Source organism: Ambystoma mexicanum, chromosome 11, assembly GCF_040938575.1.
Source record: "Ambystoma mexicanum isolate Mex_15411 chromosome 11, UKY_AmexF1_1, whole genome shotgun sequence".
Taxonomy (NCBI): domain Eukaryota; kingdom Metazoa; phylum Chordata; class Amphibia; order Caudata; family Ambystomatidae; genus Ambystoma; species Ambystoma mexicanum.
This window is the reverse complement of record NC_090934.1, coordinates 609344100-609362208: the sequence shown is the minus strand read 5'-3', so window position 1 is coordinate 609362208 and position 18109 is coordinate 609344100. Positions and strand designations below refer to the sequence as shown.

The 18109-nt window shown below is 43.2% G+C and overlaps 1 protein-coding gene across 1 annotated transcript in view; it reads right to left on the bottom strand.

Annotated features, from left to right (window-relative positions):
• Positions 1 to 18109, bottom strand: part of NELL1 (neural EGFL like 1) — a 6602686-nt gene that overhangs the window by 5320478 nt on the left and 1264099 nt on the right. The window contains exon 5 of the mRNA XM_069623485.1: positions 4235 to 4331. Within this exon, the coding sequence (XP_069479586.1) occupies positions 4235 to 4331 (97 nt within the window). The remainder of the gene's footprint in view (positions 1 to 4234; positions 4332 to 18109) is intronic.

Sequence of the window (18109 nt, the reverse complement as noted above, 5' to 3'; positions counted from 1 at the left end):
ACATTCAACCATCCCAAAACTTAAAAGAATCGTTCTGATTCATCTTGGCTTGCTACCATTAAGGCTTGCCCGCTGAAACTTGCATCCTGTAATCTGCCGTGTCCAGTGACCAGAAGGGCACATCCAAAATCCAGTCTGAGGTGCAGTCCAAAATTGACCAGAACCGTGCCACTGATCCAATCCTTCTAGAAGTGCCCTGCTGCCAGAAGAACTGACCCGATCCATGACCAGATCCGTGATGGTCCAATTTTAATTACAAGGGACTCTAAGTATTATTAGGAAGAACAGTGACCCATAGTATATTTGCATTGTCTTATCCCATCTCAACCCATCCCATCTTTAATTTCAGAACCCTAGTATTGTCCAAACCATTCTTGTGCTGATTTTTCTCTCATCTGTGATTCAAAACTATAAGTCATTCGTGATTTTGAATAACTAAAGTAATTCCCAGAAAGGAATTGAGTATCCACCACGTGAAGGCTTACGCTGGCCACATAACTGTGAAGATTCATGTGTGGCATTCTCTTTTTTATAGTCATAAATATAGTGTAATCAACCAATCTGTCATTTTTAAAACCGAGTTTCTGTTTTCATTTTCGCGCCTATTTTGCAAAAACGCCTCTCACTAAAACCTCTTGAACTTCTTCAGTTTTAAAGATAGAAATTAAATTTCAACTCTCACTGATACCTAAAACCCTTAGCTACACCGCCAACCAAAAATGGAACAGTGTATTTGGCCCATTTCTTTCAAATATCGCATAGTGAAATTTTGCTGTGAATTTGCAGTTTTCCAAATTTTACACGTCTTTTTCCCATTCAAAGTGTTTCTTCAATCCCATCCTGATCTAAAGTGTGTACTGTTGTTTATATTGTAGCTCATGTTTGTTATGACCTTTTTAGCGTTGCTTTATTAAGAATTTTTCTCCATTTAAGTATTTTTTCAACTTTTGCATTGTGTCACAAAGCCATTTTCACCTGTCATTTTTAAAAAGTGTCAATTAACAAAAACGGTTTTCTCTCTTGTTTGGGGAGGGAAGATTGCTTTCAAACTCTAGACATTGTCTTTCATTCCTGAATACCTGCTGGTTACTGATGTCTGTGTAGGATTGCTCATTGGTGTCCTAAAGTACTTTGCAGGGGGAAATATTCATCTAAACGCTATCCGTTCACAAACCAAAACAGTTATTTTTCCTTTGTTTTCTATTCTGCATTAGTATAAGTGAATTCAATCACTTTACTTATTTTTTTATTGTTTTGTCACCGCTTGGTGATTGGTGCCCCATATATATATATATATAAATGTATGTGTGATTTGAATATTAAACAAAATAAATACATTTTTACCTTTACAAACTAGTCTGATTCCTGATCCAGTGTGACCTGGGGGTATTTTGAGAAGGATGTGATATGAGTGGTATATCATTCAGAATATTGAACTTATAGACACAAATAAATAGGGGTTTCATTGCGCACTACATGCTAGGCAAGACCTGAGTGTGTGCCTGATTGAAATCCTTAACAATATATACTGCCAGCAAAGCAGCATATCATGCCAGCAATATTGATGGTCTCTTATTGTATAGCACACTCATTCTAATTCAATATTGATTGACAGAGGAAAAATAAAGTACATTGTGGGTTACTAAACGTTTTTCAATGGGATTGTGCAATTGTAAAACATCTTTGTAAATCACGTCCTATACCCCTTCTCATAGAATGTGTGATGGGCCTATGCAAGTAACGATAACCAGTTACTGTGCAACAAGTGATTTTACAAACATACAATTTTCTAGAGATCCATTTATTTATTTATTTATTTGTTTTATCTGCAGTGGAATTCATTTTCCAAGACTCTTAATTTCATGAGCTCATCCTCTGGACCTCTTCAACGCCATAGGGTTTTCTAGACATTCGATTTGGAAAAATGCACTATACAATCAACCATTTTGCATTCATTTTTTAAAATATTCTACGGAACTGTCCTCCCACAATCAGAAGTTCCAGCGTCGGAGGTTATGCATGCAACTTTTAAATTGCTGCATTGTATTCCAAATCTAGCCAAGCCCCCTGCAAGTCTACAAATGTCTAAATAGTTTGTATTCCTGAGAAATGTAGCTTACACATTCCGTTTTTTGTCTGTTCATAGCAGAAATATGGACTCAAAACAGTCACCTTTGCCATGTAAATATTCTGCTGGAAAAGCAAGCTGCACATAAACTGCCACACACTCAATCGCACACAACCTAGTGCCACACACCAAGTACTGATTAACACAAGAGCAACATTAAAAAAAAAAACATTATGCTTTTAAACCTCAAAAAGTAAGAGCAGAGCAGCTTGGCGTAGATCTGCTGCCGAAAAGAAGAATGTGTCTCTTTTGATTATGATCAATAAAGGCTGCCAGTTCTGATGCATATCATTAGCCACCCTTCTGCTCCATAAGTGTTAATGTGCAACAAAAAATATTAATTTACAAATGTGAAATATCTCAGGCTTCTCAGACTTTGGTGTGCCTCATAAAAAGGTATTCATAATAGGTAAATCCAACGCAACTCCTTTGAAGTGGCCATACACATATGTTTACCATCTGTGAATGTGAAAAAAGCAGATGATTTTTAATTATTTTTTTTTTAGATGAAAAAGCAGCAACGCCACCTGCCTAGTTGAATAAGACTATGCAGTACACTTGTGCTCGCTAATGGCTTCAACTGTACCTGGAGAAGATGACCAGCTGGGTGGTGTAGACTGGCAGCCATTTTGTTTTGGGCTGTTAAAGTCAGAAAACAAATACCAGCCCTCTGTCAATAAGCGCAAGAAGGCACAACGATTGAGCGAGTGGAAACTGTTTCCATTTGCTCTTTCGATCTGCCTCTGCAAAATAAATACAACTTTCTTCGCTTATGCTGACTACATAATCAGTTTCCGTACACAGCACTTCAAAGTGAAGCTGAGTGGGCAGTCAACCATCTCGATAATGGATATCACTGCCTCATGAGCTATTTTATTAAATGGAAGACGTTTTGATTTAATCGACTGCTTAAATGTTGTTTTGTGCTATCAGATATCAAGTGCTCGATATCCGAGGAGGTTCGGAATTGCAGATCACTGAGCAATTTAGTGCGGCAGAAGCACTTTAATCAGTAACAATTTTATTGAATTACCTAGACTATCACTTGGAATGTGAATATTTACGTGGGAAGTAAAATGTCACTTAAAGAACGTTGTGCTGTGCCATTTTGCCTCTATCCGGATGAGAAGTATTTGGAAATAATTGTCTCAGATACATCAGAGGCAGAGCCGTGAAACAAGAGCGTAGTCTATGAAAAAGAAGGATGTAGACACCAAAATGAAACTTTCTATTTGAAAAATCAAAAGTACCTAAAGGATGACCACAGAGGAGGGGGGTCTATTTTATTTCTTCTGTGCTATGATGATCTAGATACAAAGGCCCGATTCATGGAATTGTGCAAAGTGTATTTTTGCATGGCAAAGTCCAGGCAAAGTCATTTTGTACTGCAAAAATGACTATGCACTGACATTGCCAGGACTCTGCACCGCAAAAATACACTTTGCACGTTTCCATGAATCAGGGTTTGTGACGACAGTGCACAGTCACATTTCAGCAGTGCAAATTCACTTTGAACCAGGCAAATATTCCATGAATCAGTCCCAAAGTGCACATCCTTTATCAGGTGTAGCTGTAAAAAGAACATCTGCCAAGACTATCAAACGAAGAACACGCAAAGCCAAAAGGAGACAATTCAACCATCTGAAACTTTTCAGTACTGGCAATAACATAACACAAGGTCTACAATGGGAAGGAAACATCATCATGTTTGTGCTAAGCATTTAGGGCCTCATTAGGAGGATGGAGGTAACCATGCCGCTTTTAGCGGCATGGCTACCCCCATACCGTTTACCAGATTCCTTGAATGAGTTATTACCGGGCCATTCCGACCTTGGAGGGCCCGGTAATTCCTCATTCAAGGAACCCGGACCCGGTACATCCCCATTCCCATTCGAGCCCTCATAGGGCTCAATGGGAATGGGGATGATGCTAACAACGGGCCCGTTAATAAAGGGCCCATTGTTAGCATCCTGGTCTGCTCACGGGACCCAGAAAACCAGGCGTCCTTAGAGGGTTCCCGCAAGCAGACCTCGTAATGGGACGGTAAGGGGTTGACGGCTCCGGCACCTTTACCAATGCTTAGTAGCTAATCAAATGGGAGCTTACCTTAAACATGCCATGTTTTCTATTGCGTTGTCCTAGCCATAAACTGATCCCAGGGCTCATGTTATTGTCTGGCGGGTCTATAACTCGTTCATAAATTCTGCAGAAGAGAAAAAAGAGTCAAGTATGTATTCTGAAGGCAGTTGTACCGTCCAAACAATGAATACAATGATTATAACGTTGTAATTATGCAAGTATCTATTTTTAGTGCACAGAGTTACAGCTTTGGAGTCAGTGGCGGCTGCTGATTTTTTTTGTTGGAGGGGCAAAGATTTCCCTCAAATAGCAGCCGAACAAAGCGAGGGAGAACAGACCGACCGAGAGGAGGACACAGCTTTCCCCCTGATATATATTTATTTAAGATTGGGTTAAAATGGTGAATTTTGCACCACACTTTCTGTGAAAAACTTGGTAAAAAGTCAGTTTGCCATTGGTTGTGTAGGATAACTCCATTACAAAAATGCAATAGATGCAAGTCACCACCACTGCACAGGAACATTTCCCAGCATATTTTCGTAATGCCTTCACCCACAATATTTGCCAGTTTAAAACATTTTCACAGTAGCTGTGCACATGCATTTCCATGTATTTATTTATTTTATATTTACATTTGTAAAGTCCACTAAGGTGCCATGCTGGCTGCACCAATGTATACCAGAATCCGTATATGAGAACATACTCATGTTTGCTTCGTACATAATGCAAGTAATCATAGTATAAGAAAACATGTCCACAGTGGCTCTGCCAATGTATGGCAGTGTCCATAAGTGCATATGCAGATTGGGTGTACCTTTAAAAATGCCATGACACAATAAGAAAACATGTCTAAACTTGCTGCTTACTGAAATCATCTCTATACACATAATAACACACACCAGTTTGCTTTATCCTTGATACCCAGAATACATTTCAATGCCAAAGTAAGAAAGAGCTAGACTGGCTGTGCCAAAATGCCAGCCTAGCCACATAGAAACACTTAACAGACTTGCTTTATCATAGATTCCTATAATATAATACCATGCCACAGTTATAAAGGGCTAGACTGACTGCCCCAAAATGCCAGTTTAGCCAAATAATAACACTAGCAGGCTTGCTTTATCATGGATATCTTGTAAAACAAAAGTCACGTCACAGTAAGAAATGGTGCAAACCATGTTTCCCCTTGACAGTTTAATCCAGCCAAGGAGCACTCCCTCAGATGCAGCTAGCAACTTGAGGAGCACTCAACGTTTACACTGGACTTTTGCTGCTCATCCATAATGGGCAAGAGTCTGGATGAGTTCAAGCCCCTTCGACCATTATGAATTAGCAGCCCCTGTTCAAAATATCTGGAATACTTAAACGTTTTCCTTCCAGAGGTAAACGGTTGCCACTTTTTCAGGAAGTTATTTTAAACACTGGCATGTGGTCACATGGGCTGCCAAGGTCTTATAGTTAACTATGACAAATATGTTTTGCCTCTGGATGGAGTCACATTTTTAAAGATATATAGAAACGGTTGCTGGGGCAGAATGCAGTGAACACGTTCTGTGCTTCATCATGTGACCAGAAAGATCCCTATGACCAAGGAAGCACAAGACATTACGGTATCAGCTCTCCCCCTTTGCTGAAAAAGCCCATTTCTGAAATCCGAATTTCAAAACCATTGCCCAATCATTACTCCTTTCATGTGTGGATGGTGGGGATGATTTTCTTGCCTTGGTTCCATTGGTGTCTTGGCAACACTAAAGAGCATCTTCCAAGCCAGTTGCCTTTAAAGGTGTGAACATATAATCCCTTACTGAAGGACCAGTCCTGTCTGACCCCACACCACTTTATTTTGTACCACTAACAGGCTGTCATAAACAGTGCATCTCCAGATCTGGCCCATAAACTAGCCATCTCCTGGGCGTAAATTACAACATTGCCAGGCTCAAAATAATAAAGAGTAAAAAGGAGGGAAGCAAGACTTCTGAAACAACAGACACTAGAACAAGATGCCACCACTGAAATAGATGCATCTCTCCTGAACTTCATAAAGGAAATAACAAAGATCTTTCAGGCAACAACCCTCAAGTTGACAGAAAAGGAATTTTCTAACTTCCAAGGCTCACGGGGACTAAAACGTGCACGCTCTCCAATTCTCTAGCCACCTGCCAGCCCTGTGCCTTATATTCTATGTTCCATGTCTCCATATGCACAACATTTGCTTTGTAGCCAGATTCCTCCTCTACTAATACCAAAACATACACACACATCCCCACTAGTAGTGGGTTAGACTCTAGGACAATTTTCTCCCAAGGAATTGCTTTCTAAACAGTTTCCATATGAGAGTTAAAATCTGGTCTCATGGAGAGAGAGAGTGAGAGAACTAAATCATGTAAAGTTGAATTGCAACAGGAGACACAGCAACGGAATTCAATGCATACCGGTCTATCCAAATCAAACATGGGATCGTTATCCAACAGATTAAATACCTCATAAAGGATCGGTAACTATGTAACACGACGTTGCTCCGTGCTCTGTGACAATAGCCACCTTAAATAGACCAATGCTTTTAGAATCAATGTATTGCAATATATACAGTGCTTCAAAGAGTATGTACATCTATGTCATGATTTAGTTCAGATGTGTTGGAGGTCACTATCTGTAAATATGTTATCTTTTAAGGCAATTGGTACTGTGCGCTTTCAAAGCTACTTTTCACTAACAGAATTGTGAGGTCTTGCTGTGTGTGCCCAAGTGGCAGAAAATGTGGTCTTAATGCATTGTGTGCAGGATTTATGGTACCTTATGAATTCCAAATAAATTCATCATGAAATCCAATTCCTGTATGGTTTCTACCATATGATGTCATCTTCATCAACCCTTTGTGGGAAGTAAATAACCATAGCTGTTTTTAAATAATGTGCTTCGTATGTGGGTAGTACTTAGTTTTGATGTTTTGAATCGGTGCATCCTGACTATTATGTATGATGGCAGGTTTCTCCCTTTTTGACAGTTGTATTGCAACAAAGAATGTTTATACTGACTTTTCTTTTTTATTTTGTAGTCTTTTATTTTTTTAAAGTGTGGACCTAGCAGAGAGCTGTGCAAAGTGTGGGTAGCTGGCATTTGGGATGGCATCTTTTAACAGTAGAGCAGAACTGTGAGGTCTAAGCATCGGTATGTGTGTCTATTGGAATTAGTCCTTGGTCAGGTGTTGTTGAAAGAGACATTTTATTTTAGATTTGCAAAATTGGAGAATTGTGGGAGCATTCCAAACCAACATTAGGATCAATTTCCAGAGGGTGGATGCATGACAAGAGAATTATTGTTTGTGGGTCCTCTCTTTGCGGACGAGTTATGATTCAAGCCAGTTGGTCGATTTGCTGCATGAGGAGCATGTGCCACCAGATATGTGGAGCTTATCCGCCAGGTATGCTGGTGTGCTACTCGTAACTGCTTTGTAGATAATACATGCAGTCTTGAACAGTATCCTGGCTTGGAGTGGAAGATAATGTAGTTTGCGTAGGATGGGGGTAATTCAGTTAAATATCCATGCTCCCATATTAAGATATGCTGCAGCATGGTGGAATGATTTTAGGGGAGCCAAGTGAAGAGCATTTCCCCCATCGAAGTGCAAAACCACAACGGCCTGCACTGCAGTCCAGAAGTCCTGCTTAAGTTTTGTTAGTGATAATTACACCAGGGATGGGAATTATATTTGGGGAACAGTTGCCATTGGCATAGAAATGGCTGGCCCCAGCGTACAAGGGTTCACAGATGCACACTGTGTAGAACAGCATCTACTTGAAAGCATCATAAAATAACATGATGTTCATATTAAGAATTCTAATTGTCTTCTGATATGCAATGTTCTATTTGAATATACTCAGCTCGGATATGTCAAACACAACAGATATAGGGTATAATTACACACATTTTGCAATTTTGCAACAGTACAATGCAATTATGCACTCTATTCACACTACAGCAACACTTTCCCTAGTGCAAAAAAAAGAGTATTTGTTTAGTTCATTTTTTCATACCGGAAACGTTTTCCCTAGTAAAGGACATAATATTAGAACGAGGGCAAACACTGCCCTGGTGCACAAATGGATTGAAAGTGTATCTATTCGCCCTAAGGCAGTTTTTACTCTAGCACTAATACTGTGAGGAATTGCCATCTGGCAAGGGTGAATAATAAAATGGTGATGGTAATTCCATCTCTGAAAGGGTAATCTGCTACTCAGATTCCCCTGTCATGAATTGCATGCCAAAACCATAGTATGTATCTGTGTCCTGCTCTATCGGTAAACAGATTCGCAGTGCGTGCTCTACCCATGTCACAGAGCAGGGTAGAGGTAACAGATGCAAATTTGACAGCAGAAGTGACAGACAAGTCTCTGCTGCGCAGGAGCTGCATTAAAGATGTGCAACCCTGTACCAAAACTATGATGATCATAAGTAACCCATGAGGTTGGCAGGATAATCTCTAATATAACGCTATACTTGAGTTTAGGCATAGTGCATGGTAGTACTTATAATCACGACTGCCACATCCAAAGTCATGTTGCACACATGTGAGCTCCTGTGAGTCAGCTCTGCTGTGGAAGGTGAGGTGTATTCTGGTCATCTGGATGTAGCCCATAAAATGGCAGGAAAGGAACCTGTAGGGCTGGGCTTTTTCTTTGATGTCTTTGTGAGGGCAGGTAACACCATCCACCCAAGACAGCCGCACAGCAGGCAACTGTCCTGTACCCGGCACAAACCCATTCAAAAGGAGTAGCCGCACACCAGGGCACTGCATCCCTAAAGGCCTTTGTTCTTAGTGAGAAGGGAAGGGGTCAGGGGCATGATAGGCAGGAGTGCTCTGGCTAATGGAAGAATTCCATCATTTCTGTTTCTCTCTGTCTCTCTCTCCTCTCCTGTGCCCCTTGCAAAGTCCATTCCGCTGAAGAGCAGTGACTGAACCACTAAGGCAGGCTAGCTTTTGTCGAATCACATGGGGACTCTGGCCTTAGGAAAAAAGGAGTCTCCCACGCCTATGGCAGATTCTCTTAGATCCTCTGGGGTCCTTTAAGGCTGCAGATTCACTCTGAAGAACTCACTGGACTCCCTTTGGGAAAGTTGTACTTTTCAAACTCTCAGCCTGAGGTGAAGAAGGAGCTATCCAAGACAGTAGGAATAACTGTCCACTACCCACTCCCAGTGTACATCAGGAGTGACCTCTGCTGTGGACCGGGATCTACTACTCTGCACCAAAATCCTCGAGCTTCAAGAACAGACCCTGAATTGAATCATTCTGTCCTCCAGTCCCACTGAGAGGGCCTCACAGCAACCAGAGGGCCAGACCAGCCGAAGCCCCGTGTTCTACCGCACCAAACTGGTTGCTCTGTGTTCACTGCCCCGGAACAAGAGGGAGGTCACCAGCCCTGGCAGTTGCACTCCTCCACCACTTCAAAATTGATTGCACTTTAAACCAACATCGACACTGCATGGTGCCATTGCCAAAGATTGTCAGCTGCTAGGTCTGAAGCAGCTGCTCAACACCAGGATCCAAACTGAATCATTGGTGAGTCACATGCTGACTCTGACCAGGGGTTACAAATACAGCTTGACCCAGCTAGCCATCGATCTGCACCTCGACACACCCAAGATCACCCCTTCCGTGACCATTGCCTGCCGACTCGAACAGATGCATTGTCACTCATTGACCCCTCCTGGAGTCTAGAGCCCGACTCGGCCTGGCCGACTGCGAAGTGATCCTGAGACTGCCCAACCTGCATCTTTGAGAGCCACCCTTCGATTGCACAGAGCAATCATCTTCAACCCTACTTGATGCCCACTTGTTGTTTGGGCCTCCACAATTCAACATGCCTGAACTGAGCTTGATCTGCTCACATCTACGTTCAACAATGCATCTGACTCCTTCAACCCATGAAAAACTGAATCCACATCTGGTTGACTCTGAACAGCCCCCTCGGTCCACTTGGGCCTTAGAGACTGGTTAGGTTACGATCACTCCTAGTTTCATCCAAGATACATCCTCTTTGTGGCTAGTGATCTACCTACCACCCCAGGAACTATGCTCAGGGTGATACTTTCTCCAGTCTATCACATTGTCTCTGTTCTCCCACTGCATGCACAAATCAACTTCAAGTCTTGCTGCATCATCTATAGGCAATCAACCTCAAGTCATTCAACTACCTCGCGGAAAAACTCTGCATTTCAGGCAGACAGCGCACCACCCGAAACTAGTACATGTTCAGACTTGAAGTCTGTTGCTGGAAAAAGGAAAGGACAAGAAAACAAGCATTCTCTGCCTACATCCCAAGACTATGGAACCTCCTCCCCGTCGGCATCAGACTCGCCCCCACACTCCTACAATTCAGAAAGGAACTCAAGATGCACCTCTTCAAAGAATCTCTCCTCTTCAACACCTAGGCCATCATGTTGCCCCTCGTACCACCTAACTCACAAGATGCCACCTACCCCTCTCCTCCCCCCTACCCAGTACAGCTGTACCTCTACTCTGTCCCCCTCTGGATCCTACACCCCAATGTATATCTGTTCTGTTGTCACAACTGAAAAGTGCTCGTTATGCACCTGTAATGTTGTACACCTCAGTAAAGCATTCTGTTTTGTATCTGTATTGGGGCACACATCTGTAAAGCGCTCTGTTGATTTTTAAAGCTAGGTCTGCACTCAATAAATACAATAATAATAATAATAATAATAATGCCAGCAACCTCTCCCTCCTCATACCCTGCGACTTCTCTGCCGCATTCGACCTAGTTGACCACCAGACCCTTTGCCATCACCTCAATTTCTGTGCACACTTCTCGAATGAGACTGCTAACTGGATTTCAGGATTCCTAGCAGAAAGATCCTCTAGAGTCTTCGGTGGCGATGCAGCAGTCCCCCGCCCTCAACTCTAGGCCCCTATTTGACCACCTCAATTTGCTGGGCATCACTTTCACTAACTATGCCAATGACACCCAAATCCTCATCCCCCTGTCCAGAAACTACACTCAAGACACTGTCAAAGTAAACTATATTCATGAAATCATTAAAATCCGGAAGGCTTCACATAGCCTTTGTTTGTATGATGAAACAACTGAACTCTTAACTAATGGATTCCCTTCACATCTCGCCAAACTGGACACAACCTTCAGCCACTTTACCATCACTGTCACCAAGTCCGTAAAAACACTGGGAGTCTATCTAGACACTTCTCTTACCAGGACTCGCCATGTCAATAACATTGCTGCCACCTCAGTTTATGCCACAAAGCACATCACTGCCTGATAACCATACTTCTCCACTGAAAACTGCCTTACTATCGACCAGTTTGAGAAACCTAAAGGTGTCTTCCTGGCTAGTCCGCAGGGTTTGTCATTCAGGTGTCCAAGACACGGTTATCGCCATTGGATCCAGTTCCTGGGGTTGGAGCAGTGAGGGAGGAGATCCTGGATGGGGGTAGTCGAGGAGTGGGACACCAGTGGGTGAGATGCGGTATCCCCCTTCCTTCAACACCTTTTCCCCATCCTCTCACGTAGGACACAAACACAACACGAAAGACAACAGACTAATACCGGAGCCATTTACCTGACATTTCCCAATACAAGTGTCAAGCAAAGTCAGGAAATTAACCAGGATCACACACACCTGATGGCCCTTTCTCTTCCCCACAGGGATAAAAGGTGGAGCAAGATAGCACAGTAAGAGCAAGGCAGACCGCAGGATGAGACAGCTATCCAGGCCCAGCAGTTCAAGACTAGGAGAAAGGCGGCAAACATTGAGAGGCTGACAGGAAAATATACGACCTTGCCTTTTTGACTCAAACCCGTGAAACCTCTGTGGAAGGAATTGTAAGACTGAGGACAATAGCCCCAGTGTGTTGCAGCAGATGTAAATGGTACATGGAGCATGTTGACGCTGATAAGCCGGAGCAAGGGAGACTCCTGCTACCGTGGCTCCAAACCCGTGAAACCTCTGTAGAAGGAATTGTAAGACTGAGGGCAATAATCCCAGTGTGTTGCAGCAGATGTAAATGGTACATGGAGCATGTTGACGCTGATAAGCCGGAGCAAGGGAGACTCCTGCTACCGTGGCTCCGGCCTTAACTCCAGTTATGAGGAAAGGCGAGTGGTTCATCACAGCCGGTGAGTCGAAGGGAGAACCAATAAGAACTGGGCTGTGTTGAATGAAAGTCTCAAAGTGGCATATTGAGAGAAGTTCAAAGGAACTGTAAATTTGTTAAGGGATGATCAGCAACAAAGGGGACCGGCACCACGTGGGTGGTGACTCGAGAAACTCTGCTCGATTCCATGTTGATAGGGACTACAGATACCAGAAGACCATAAGAGTTCCTCCAAGACAGGTCAAAATGGTCATACAGGAGGTCTAGTAAAATCCCTGTACAGTTGAACGTTTTTGACCAACAAGCTGTTAAGAAAAGCAAGGGAAGTGAATCCCGTATCGAGAGAAAACAAGTGAAGTGAATCCCGCCAACATTGAACAGTGTGTTGACAAACGTGAACCCGACAGAGGGTTGTCCACGGAGAACTATTTAAAAAGATATTGAGATTGGTGAACAGCATAAAAGGCATAGTGAACCCAGCAGAGGGAGGCTGAAAAATTCTAGAGGGGTCAGCGCCCAGAAGAGGGGCACCCAGGGCGAAGAAGCCTCACCCTAAGTCAAACAAGGAAAACAAACTTTCATTTTGTTGAAGAAACTTTTGTTTTTGTTATTTGAATACGTCAGTTCCTCAAAGGCAAGAGACTTTCAAGACAAACGAGACATGGCCGTCGACAGCCCTGATAGCTGAAACGGAACTGTCATCTCATGCAGGAAGAGCTCGAGAGTATGCCGTGCTCCATGATCCCACCTTACCCTGTGCTTAAAACGTGGGGAAGGGAGACCCAAGCTACAGCATCCTGACATATTATTTGAGAGCACTTCTTTCTTTTCTTGACAACTATCGCACACCCTTTTCGTATTAGTTGTAAGGATTGGCAATACGTTTTTTTAGTGTAGGACCTTTTATTTAACACAACGCCACTAGGATTGCCTTATTTTTCATTTGACGGTCAAAGCTTGCTCCCATCTTAGATTTGGGTTTAGATTAGGCGTTTTTCTAACCTGCATGCAATTTAATAAACATCATTGAGCTGTGATCACTTGTGTCCGTCTTTACTGTTGCCACCAGGAGTTCCTTACACCAGGCTCTAAACTTGACTATTGCAATGTGCTACTCTGTGGCACCTCAGAAAAAAACCTTTCCAAACTATTAACAATTCCAAATAACGCTCTCCGGGCGGCACTTGACCTGGGTAAATATGACCACATCTCAGAGGTACAAAGATACGCCCACTGGCTCCCTGTTCAGGTAAGAATCGCGTTCAAATCCTATCCAACTTCACGCCTTCACACCTCACCTGGAAATTCAGGAGGCACGCACCTGCCAGACCCCTCCGTTACTCCTACAATTCAAACGGCAAAGAGCTGGTGCTGCAAGTGTCCCAGTCCATGTGACCACACTCTGGAACAATCTCCCACTCTTTCTACTCAAAAAACCCTCCCTCCATCTGTTCTGAAAAACACTGAAAACTCACCTGTTCCACTAATCTCCGCTCCCTCACTATTTTACCTCTCCATGACAGTGCCTAGATGGCCACAGGTTTTGGGCGCTTTGAATAAATGAAATAAATACAAATAAATACATGCATTTTCAAGATGGCAGGACTCGCATTCTGGGCTTACATTCTCCCCTTGCCCTCTCTATTCTGCTCCATCCTTCCTGTCTGCCTAAGATCATAATGACTACTATAATTGTCCCCCTGATGTGACTTCACCATTTCAGTGGTGAAGATCTCTGGGAATGTTCTATCTCCCACCTCTGGGGACATAGCCTGTTCTCCTGGGAACCAGCAAGTTTTCCCAGCAGAGAACAGAGTGACATTCCAGGCTGGGCCTAGCATCTGTTGTGTGTGTTGAACTCGCAGCCCCAGACAGCAATACACGAAGGGCTCCGAGAGCTACACAATATACCAGTTGTAATAACATGGCATTAGACGGATTTAGGCATTTATAGTTGTATTTCCTCACTACAGGTATATTAAAACAGATATAGCTTTTATTGCACAAAGACCGGCCATATTGCCTTTATTCTCTGCCAATTTCACTGGCTTTCAGTTTAACAGAATATCCAGCTCAGGGCTCTTTGTATTAACCATCAGAGTATTTCACAAATCTTAACCTCCATTTATGTTCAGTGAATATCAGATCTATGCTCAAACCTCCTTCTAAATTTTTTTTTTTTTTTTTTTTTGCTCACCTAGTTCAGGTCTTCTCTCGCAGACAGAACGGGTGTGGTTACTGTTGCTTCTTAGGATTGAAATCCGTATTGTGAAATTGTCTTCCTTTTAAGATCCACTCCATCATCATTCTTTCTTTTTTCTACGTTTCTCTCTTTGTAGTTATATGTCCTCTTGTTTTTGCTCCATTGTTAACGATCTCTCCTTTTGACGCTCTCTCAAAGCATGGCTGAGCTGCTACTTAAAGGACACTATAGTTCTGTTCACGCTGTGGTCAGTGGTTAGAACTAAGGGACCCTCGTCTAAACATGTGCTTAATAACATCCTCTAAATCAAATCAAAACTAAGGAAGATATTCTGCCCAGATGTTTTTCTTAGTTCTTCAGGTCCGGCTTTACTGATCAGATGTATAGTGTCTACGTATACAAATAAATGATGTGTTCCACAAATATGTTGAAATAAACCAGCTTGTTGTTCCATTTAAATTGGAGTTCTCTCCATTAGATTTGTATAGCATGGGGCATTCTACCACTAGAAAAGAAATGGCGATCCCCATGTTGTCATCTAGTCATGATTGTTTGAAGTACAATGCACATTATATTAGCAAAGACTTTGTTACATTGTAAGGTTCTTAATTTGCTGAGTGTTGATAGCAATGATTATTTGGGAAGCCCTGCACCATTTCTAAACCAGTCATTGGTAAAAGCAACAGTTGGCTTTGCATGGTGGGCTGCTTCTACAGTGCAAACCTCCACCCAGATCACAGGCAGAAAGACTTGGGACTAAAGGAAATCCAAGAGTGTGCAGTATACCCAGCCCCTCTAATCGTGCAAACCTTGGATAACTAATCCAAGCATTGAACTATCATTGACTTGTTAAAGGACGCATGGATAGTGAATTGTGCATGGGCCCCTTCACTTGGGACAGCTATAGACCCATCACCAACACATATGACCTATTATCTTGGATAAGGCAGCAACAATCCAACTCTAGTTCATAGGGAAGCAGCCTACATCCTTTGGTCACTGGCAGACCTGGTCCAAGCCTGGCAAAGGTGGAGATACTACTTGTTAGATGCTAAAGAGAATCTATTACAGCCACTGGGCATGAGTGGGATGGCCTTCCTGATGCTGTTATACCAGTTAGCTGCATTTGACACAGTTCTGCACCACATTCTCTTGAGCAGATGGGAGGCGTTGGGTGAATCAGATAAAGCACAAATTTGATTCTGCTCCTTCCTTGCTGCTAGCATATCCAGGCTGACAATAGAGTCCTTTGAACGGTCCACATCTGTAGATGTTTGCAGAGTGCCAGAAATGCCATGCCCCCCCCCCCATGGAAAGTCTACATCAAGCCTCTTTGATACCTGTTGGACAGAGAAGGTGAATCATTTCAGAACTATACACATTGCACACAGATCCCAGTTAAACTACCAGCTCCCCATGGCATTTAACTATTTGACTTAATTGAGACCTGGCGGAAGGCCAAATGTGTCATCCTTAACCCAACTTAAACTTCTAAGTTCTTGCACATTCCATCTTAACATCCCTGGAAAAGACCAACCTTCCACATGCCCTTTGTGCCCATCACAGATGGGCGTATAAATAAGAGAAATGATATGATATGATATGATAATTTATTTGTATCGCGCTCGTACACAAGTGTTTCAGAGCGCGACTAGGCAAGGGAGGGGAACAAGGGAGAACATAGCACAACATAAAACGATCTTACTAGGCCCAGTGACATTGAGAACGCGCAAGTGCATGGGAAAGGGAAAAGGGAAAAAGTGCATGGAAGGGGGAGAGTGGAAAGTGCAGAAGCCAAGGAGCGCAGATAAATAAAATAAATAGAACATTGAGGCAAACTGTGGTAGTGCAGCCAGCAAGTGGCAAGTGCTGTGTTTAAGGCAGCAGACTGGGTAAGTCTAAATAAGTGCAGACAAAGAAGAAAAATGGGGGGGCTGTATGGGTACAGATGCAGTCCCCAGTGCAATGGGTGGCCAGGAGGGTGTGCAGGAAGGTGGCAGAGTGAGCAGGTACCTGGGCCCAGGGGACAGAGGGTGGCCAGGTGCACAGTGCCAAGAGAGCAGATCAGCAGGGGAGAAGGGGAGCGAAGGCAGAAGCAAAGAGGAAGGTTTTGAGGTGCTTCCGGAACCGGAGATGGTTCTTCTCAAGTTTTAGAGTGGCAGGGAGGCTGTTCCAGAGGGAGGCCCCAGCCGAAGATAGAGATCTACCCACAGCTTGTTTCTTTGAAAAACAACTGACCCTGAGGGGGTTAGAGGTAGAGGAGCGAAGAGCTCGAGAGGGGAAGTATTTGCGGAGGGATAGCTGAAGGTATTTTGGACCCAGGCCCCAGAAAGCCTTGTGGACAATGCAGAGGGTTTTGAATTTAATCTTTGCATCCAGTGGGAGCCAATGGAGAGATTTCAAAGCTGGAGAGATACGATCCCAGGGCCTGAGGCCAAGGACAAATCTCGCAGTTCTGTTCTGGATAAGTTGTAGAGGGCGGAGAGTAGAGGCAGGTAGATTTAGAAAGAGGCTGTTACAATAGTCCAAGCTAGAGAGAACCAGAGCTTGGGATAGCATGAGCTTCTGGGGGAAGGAGAGGAAAGGCAGAATACCTCTGAGGAGGTGCAGTCGGAAGTTTGACTTTTTAGAGACATCAGAGATATGGACCGAGAAGGAAAGTGTGGAGTCAAAGATGATGCCAAGGTTCTTAGCCTCGCAGGTAGGGGTAGGAGGAGGGCCAAGGGAGGCTGGCCAGAGAGTGAGGGAAAAGTATGGAGATGGTGTGCCGATGAGGAGGATCTCCGTCTTGCTGGAGAAATCACTAGGTGTTACCACGGATTCCTCCTTGTTCGTGGCCGTCCATACAAATTAAAACATCAGCTTGACTAGATTCGTTCTCATGATTGTGTACGAGAATCATAGTTTTATATCAGCAGCAAATTGTGACTGCCCTGTTTCTTAGTGCCAATTAGACTCTTCAGTCATCTCTGGGCACCCTTAACAATACCTGCAAGAATCGTGGCCAAAACGCCAAGAAGGGAACACATGTAGTCAGTCCTGAAGCAACTGTATTGGCTCCCAGTAAAATCCAGGATCTCATTTAAGGTTTTCATTTTGGTCCATAAGGCATGACCCTGTCCCATTATATCTGCAAAATGAAATAAAATAGTACTGGCCTGGTAGATACTTGCATTCAAATATCAATTTCTGGTCAACATTCCTCATTCCAAACACACTAAAATCATGGGATGCATCTTCCGGGTCCGGTTTTCCAACCTATGGAACACTCTAGCAGAGGGCATTCATAGTAGTGACCATCACTTGACAATTTGTAAAAGGTTACAAACGGTCCCCTTCTATACCACCCTGATCTATCCTGATTACTGCTCATCCTAGAATCCTGATCTTAACTGCACTCACATTGCCCCGCCCATCTTTCCTGTCCTTCAAGTGTACCCTTTCTGTTGCATAAAAAATATCATGTCTATAAATATACCCTTGAATCCCTCTAGTTGGTGCTCCAGTGCAATATATAAGCCAAAACTAATGGTGGCACTAAACCTCCACATATTGCCCAAAACTAATG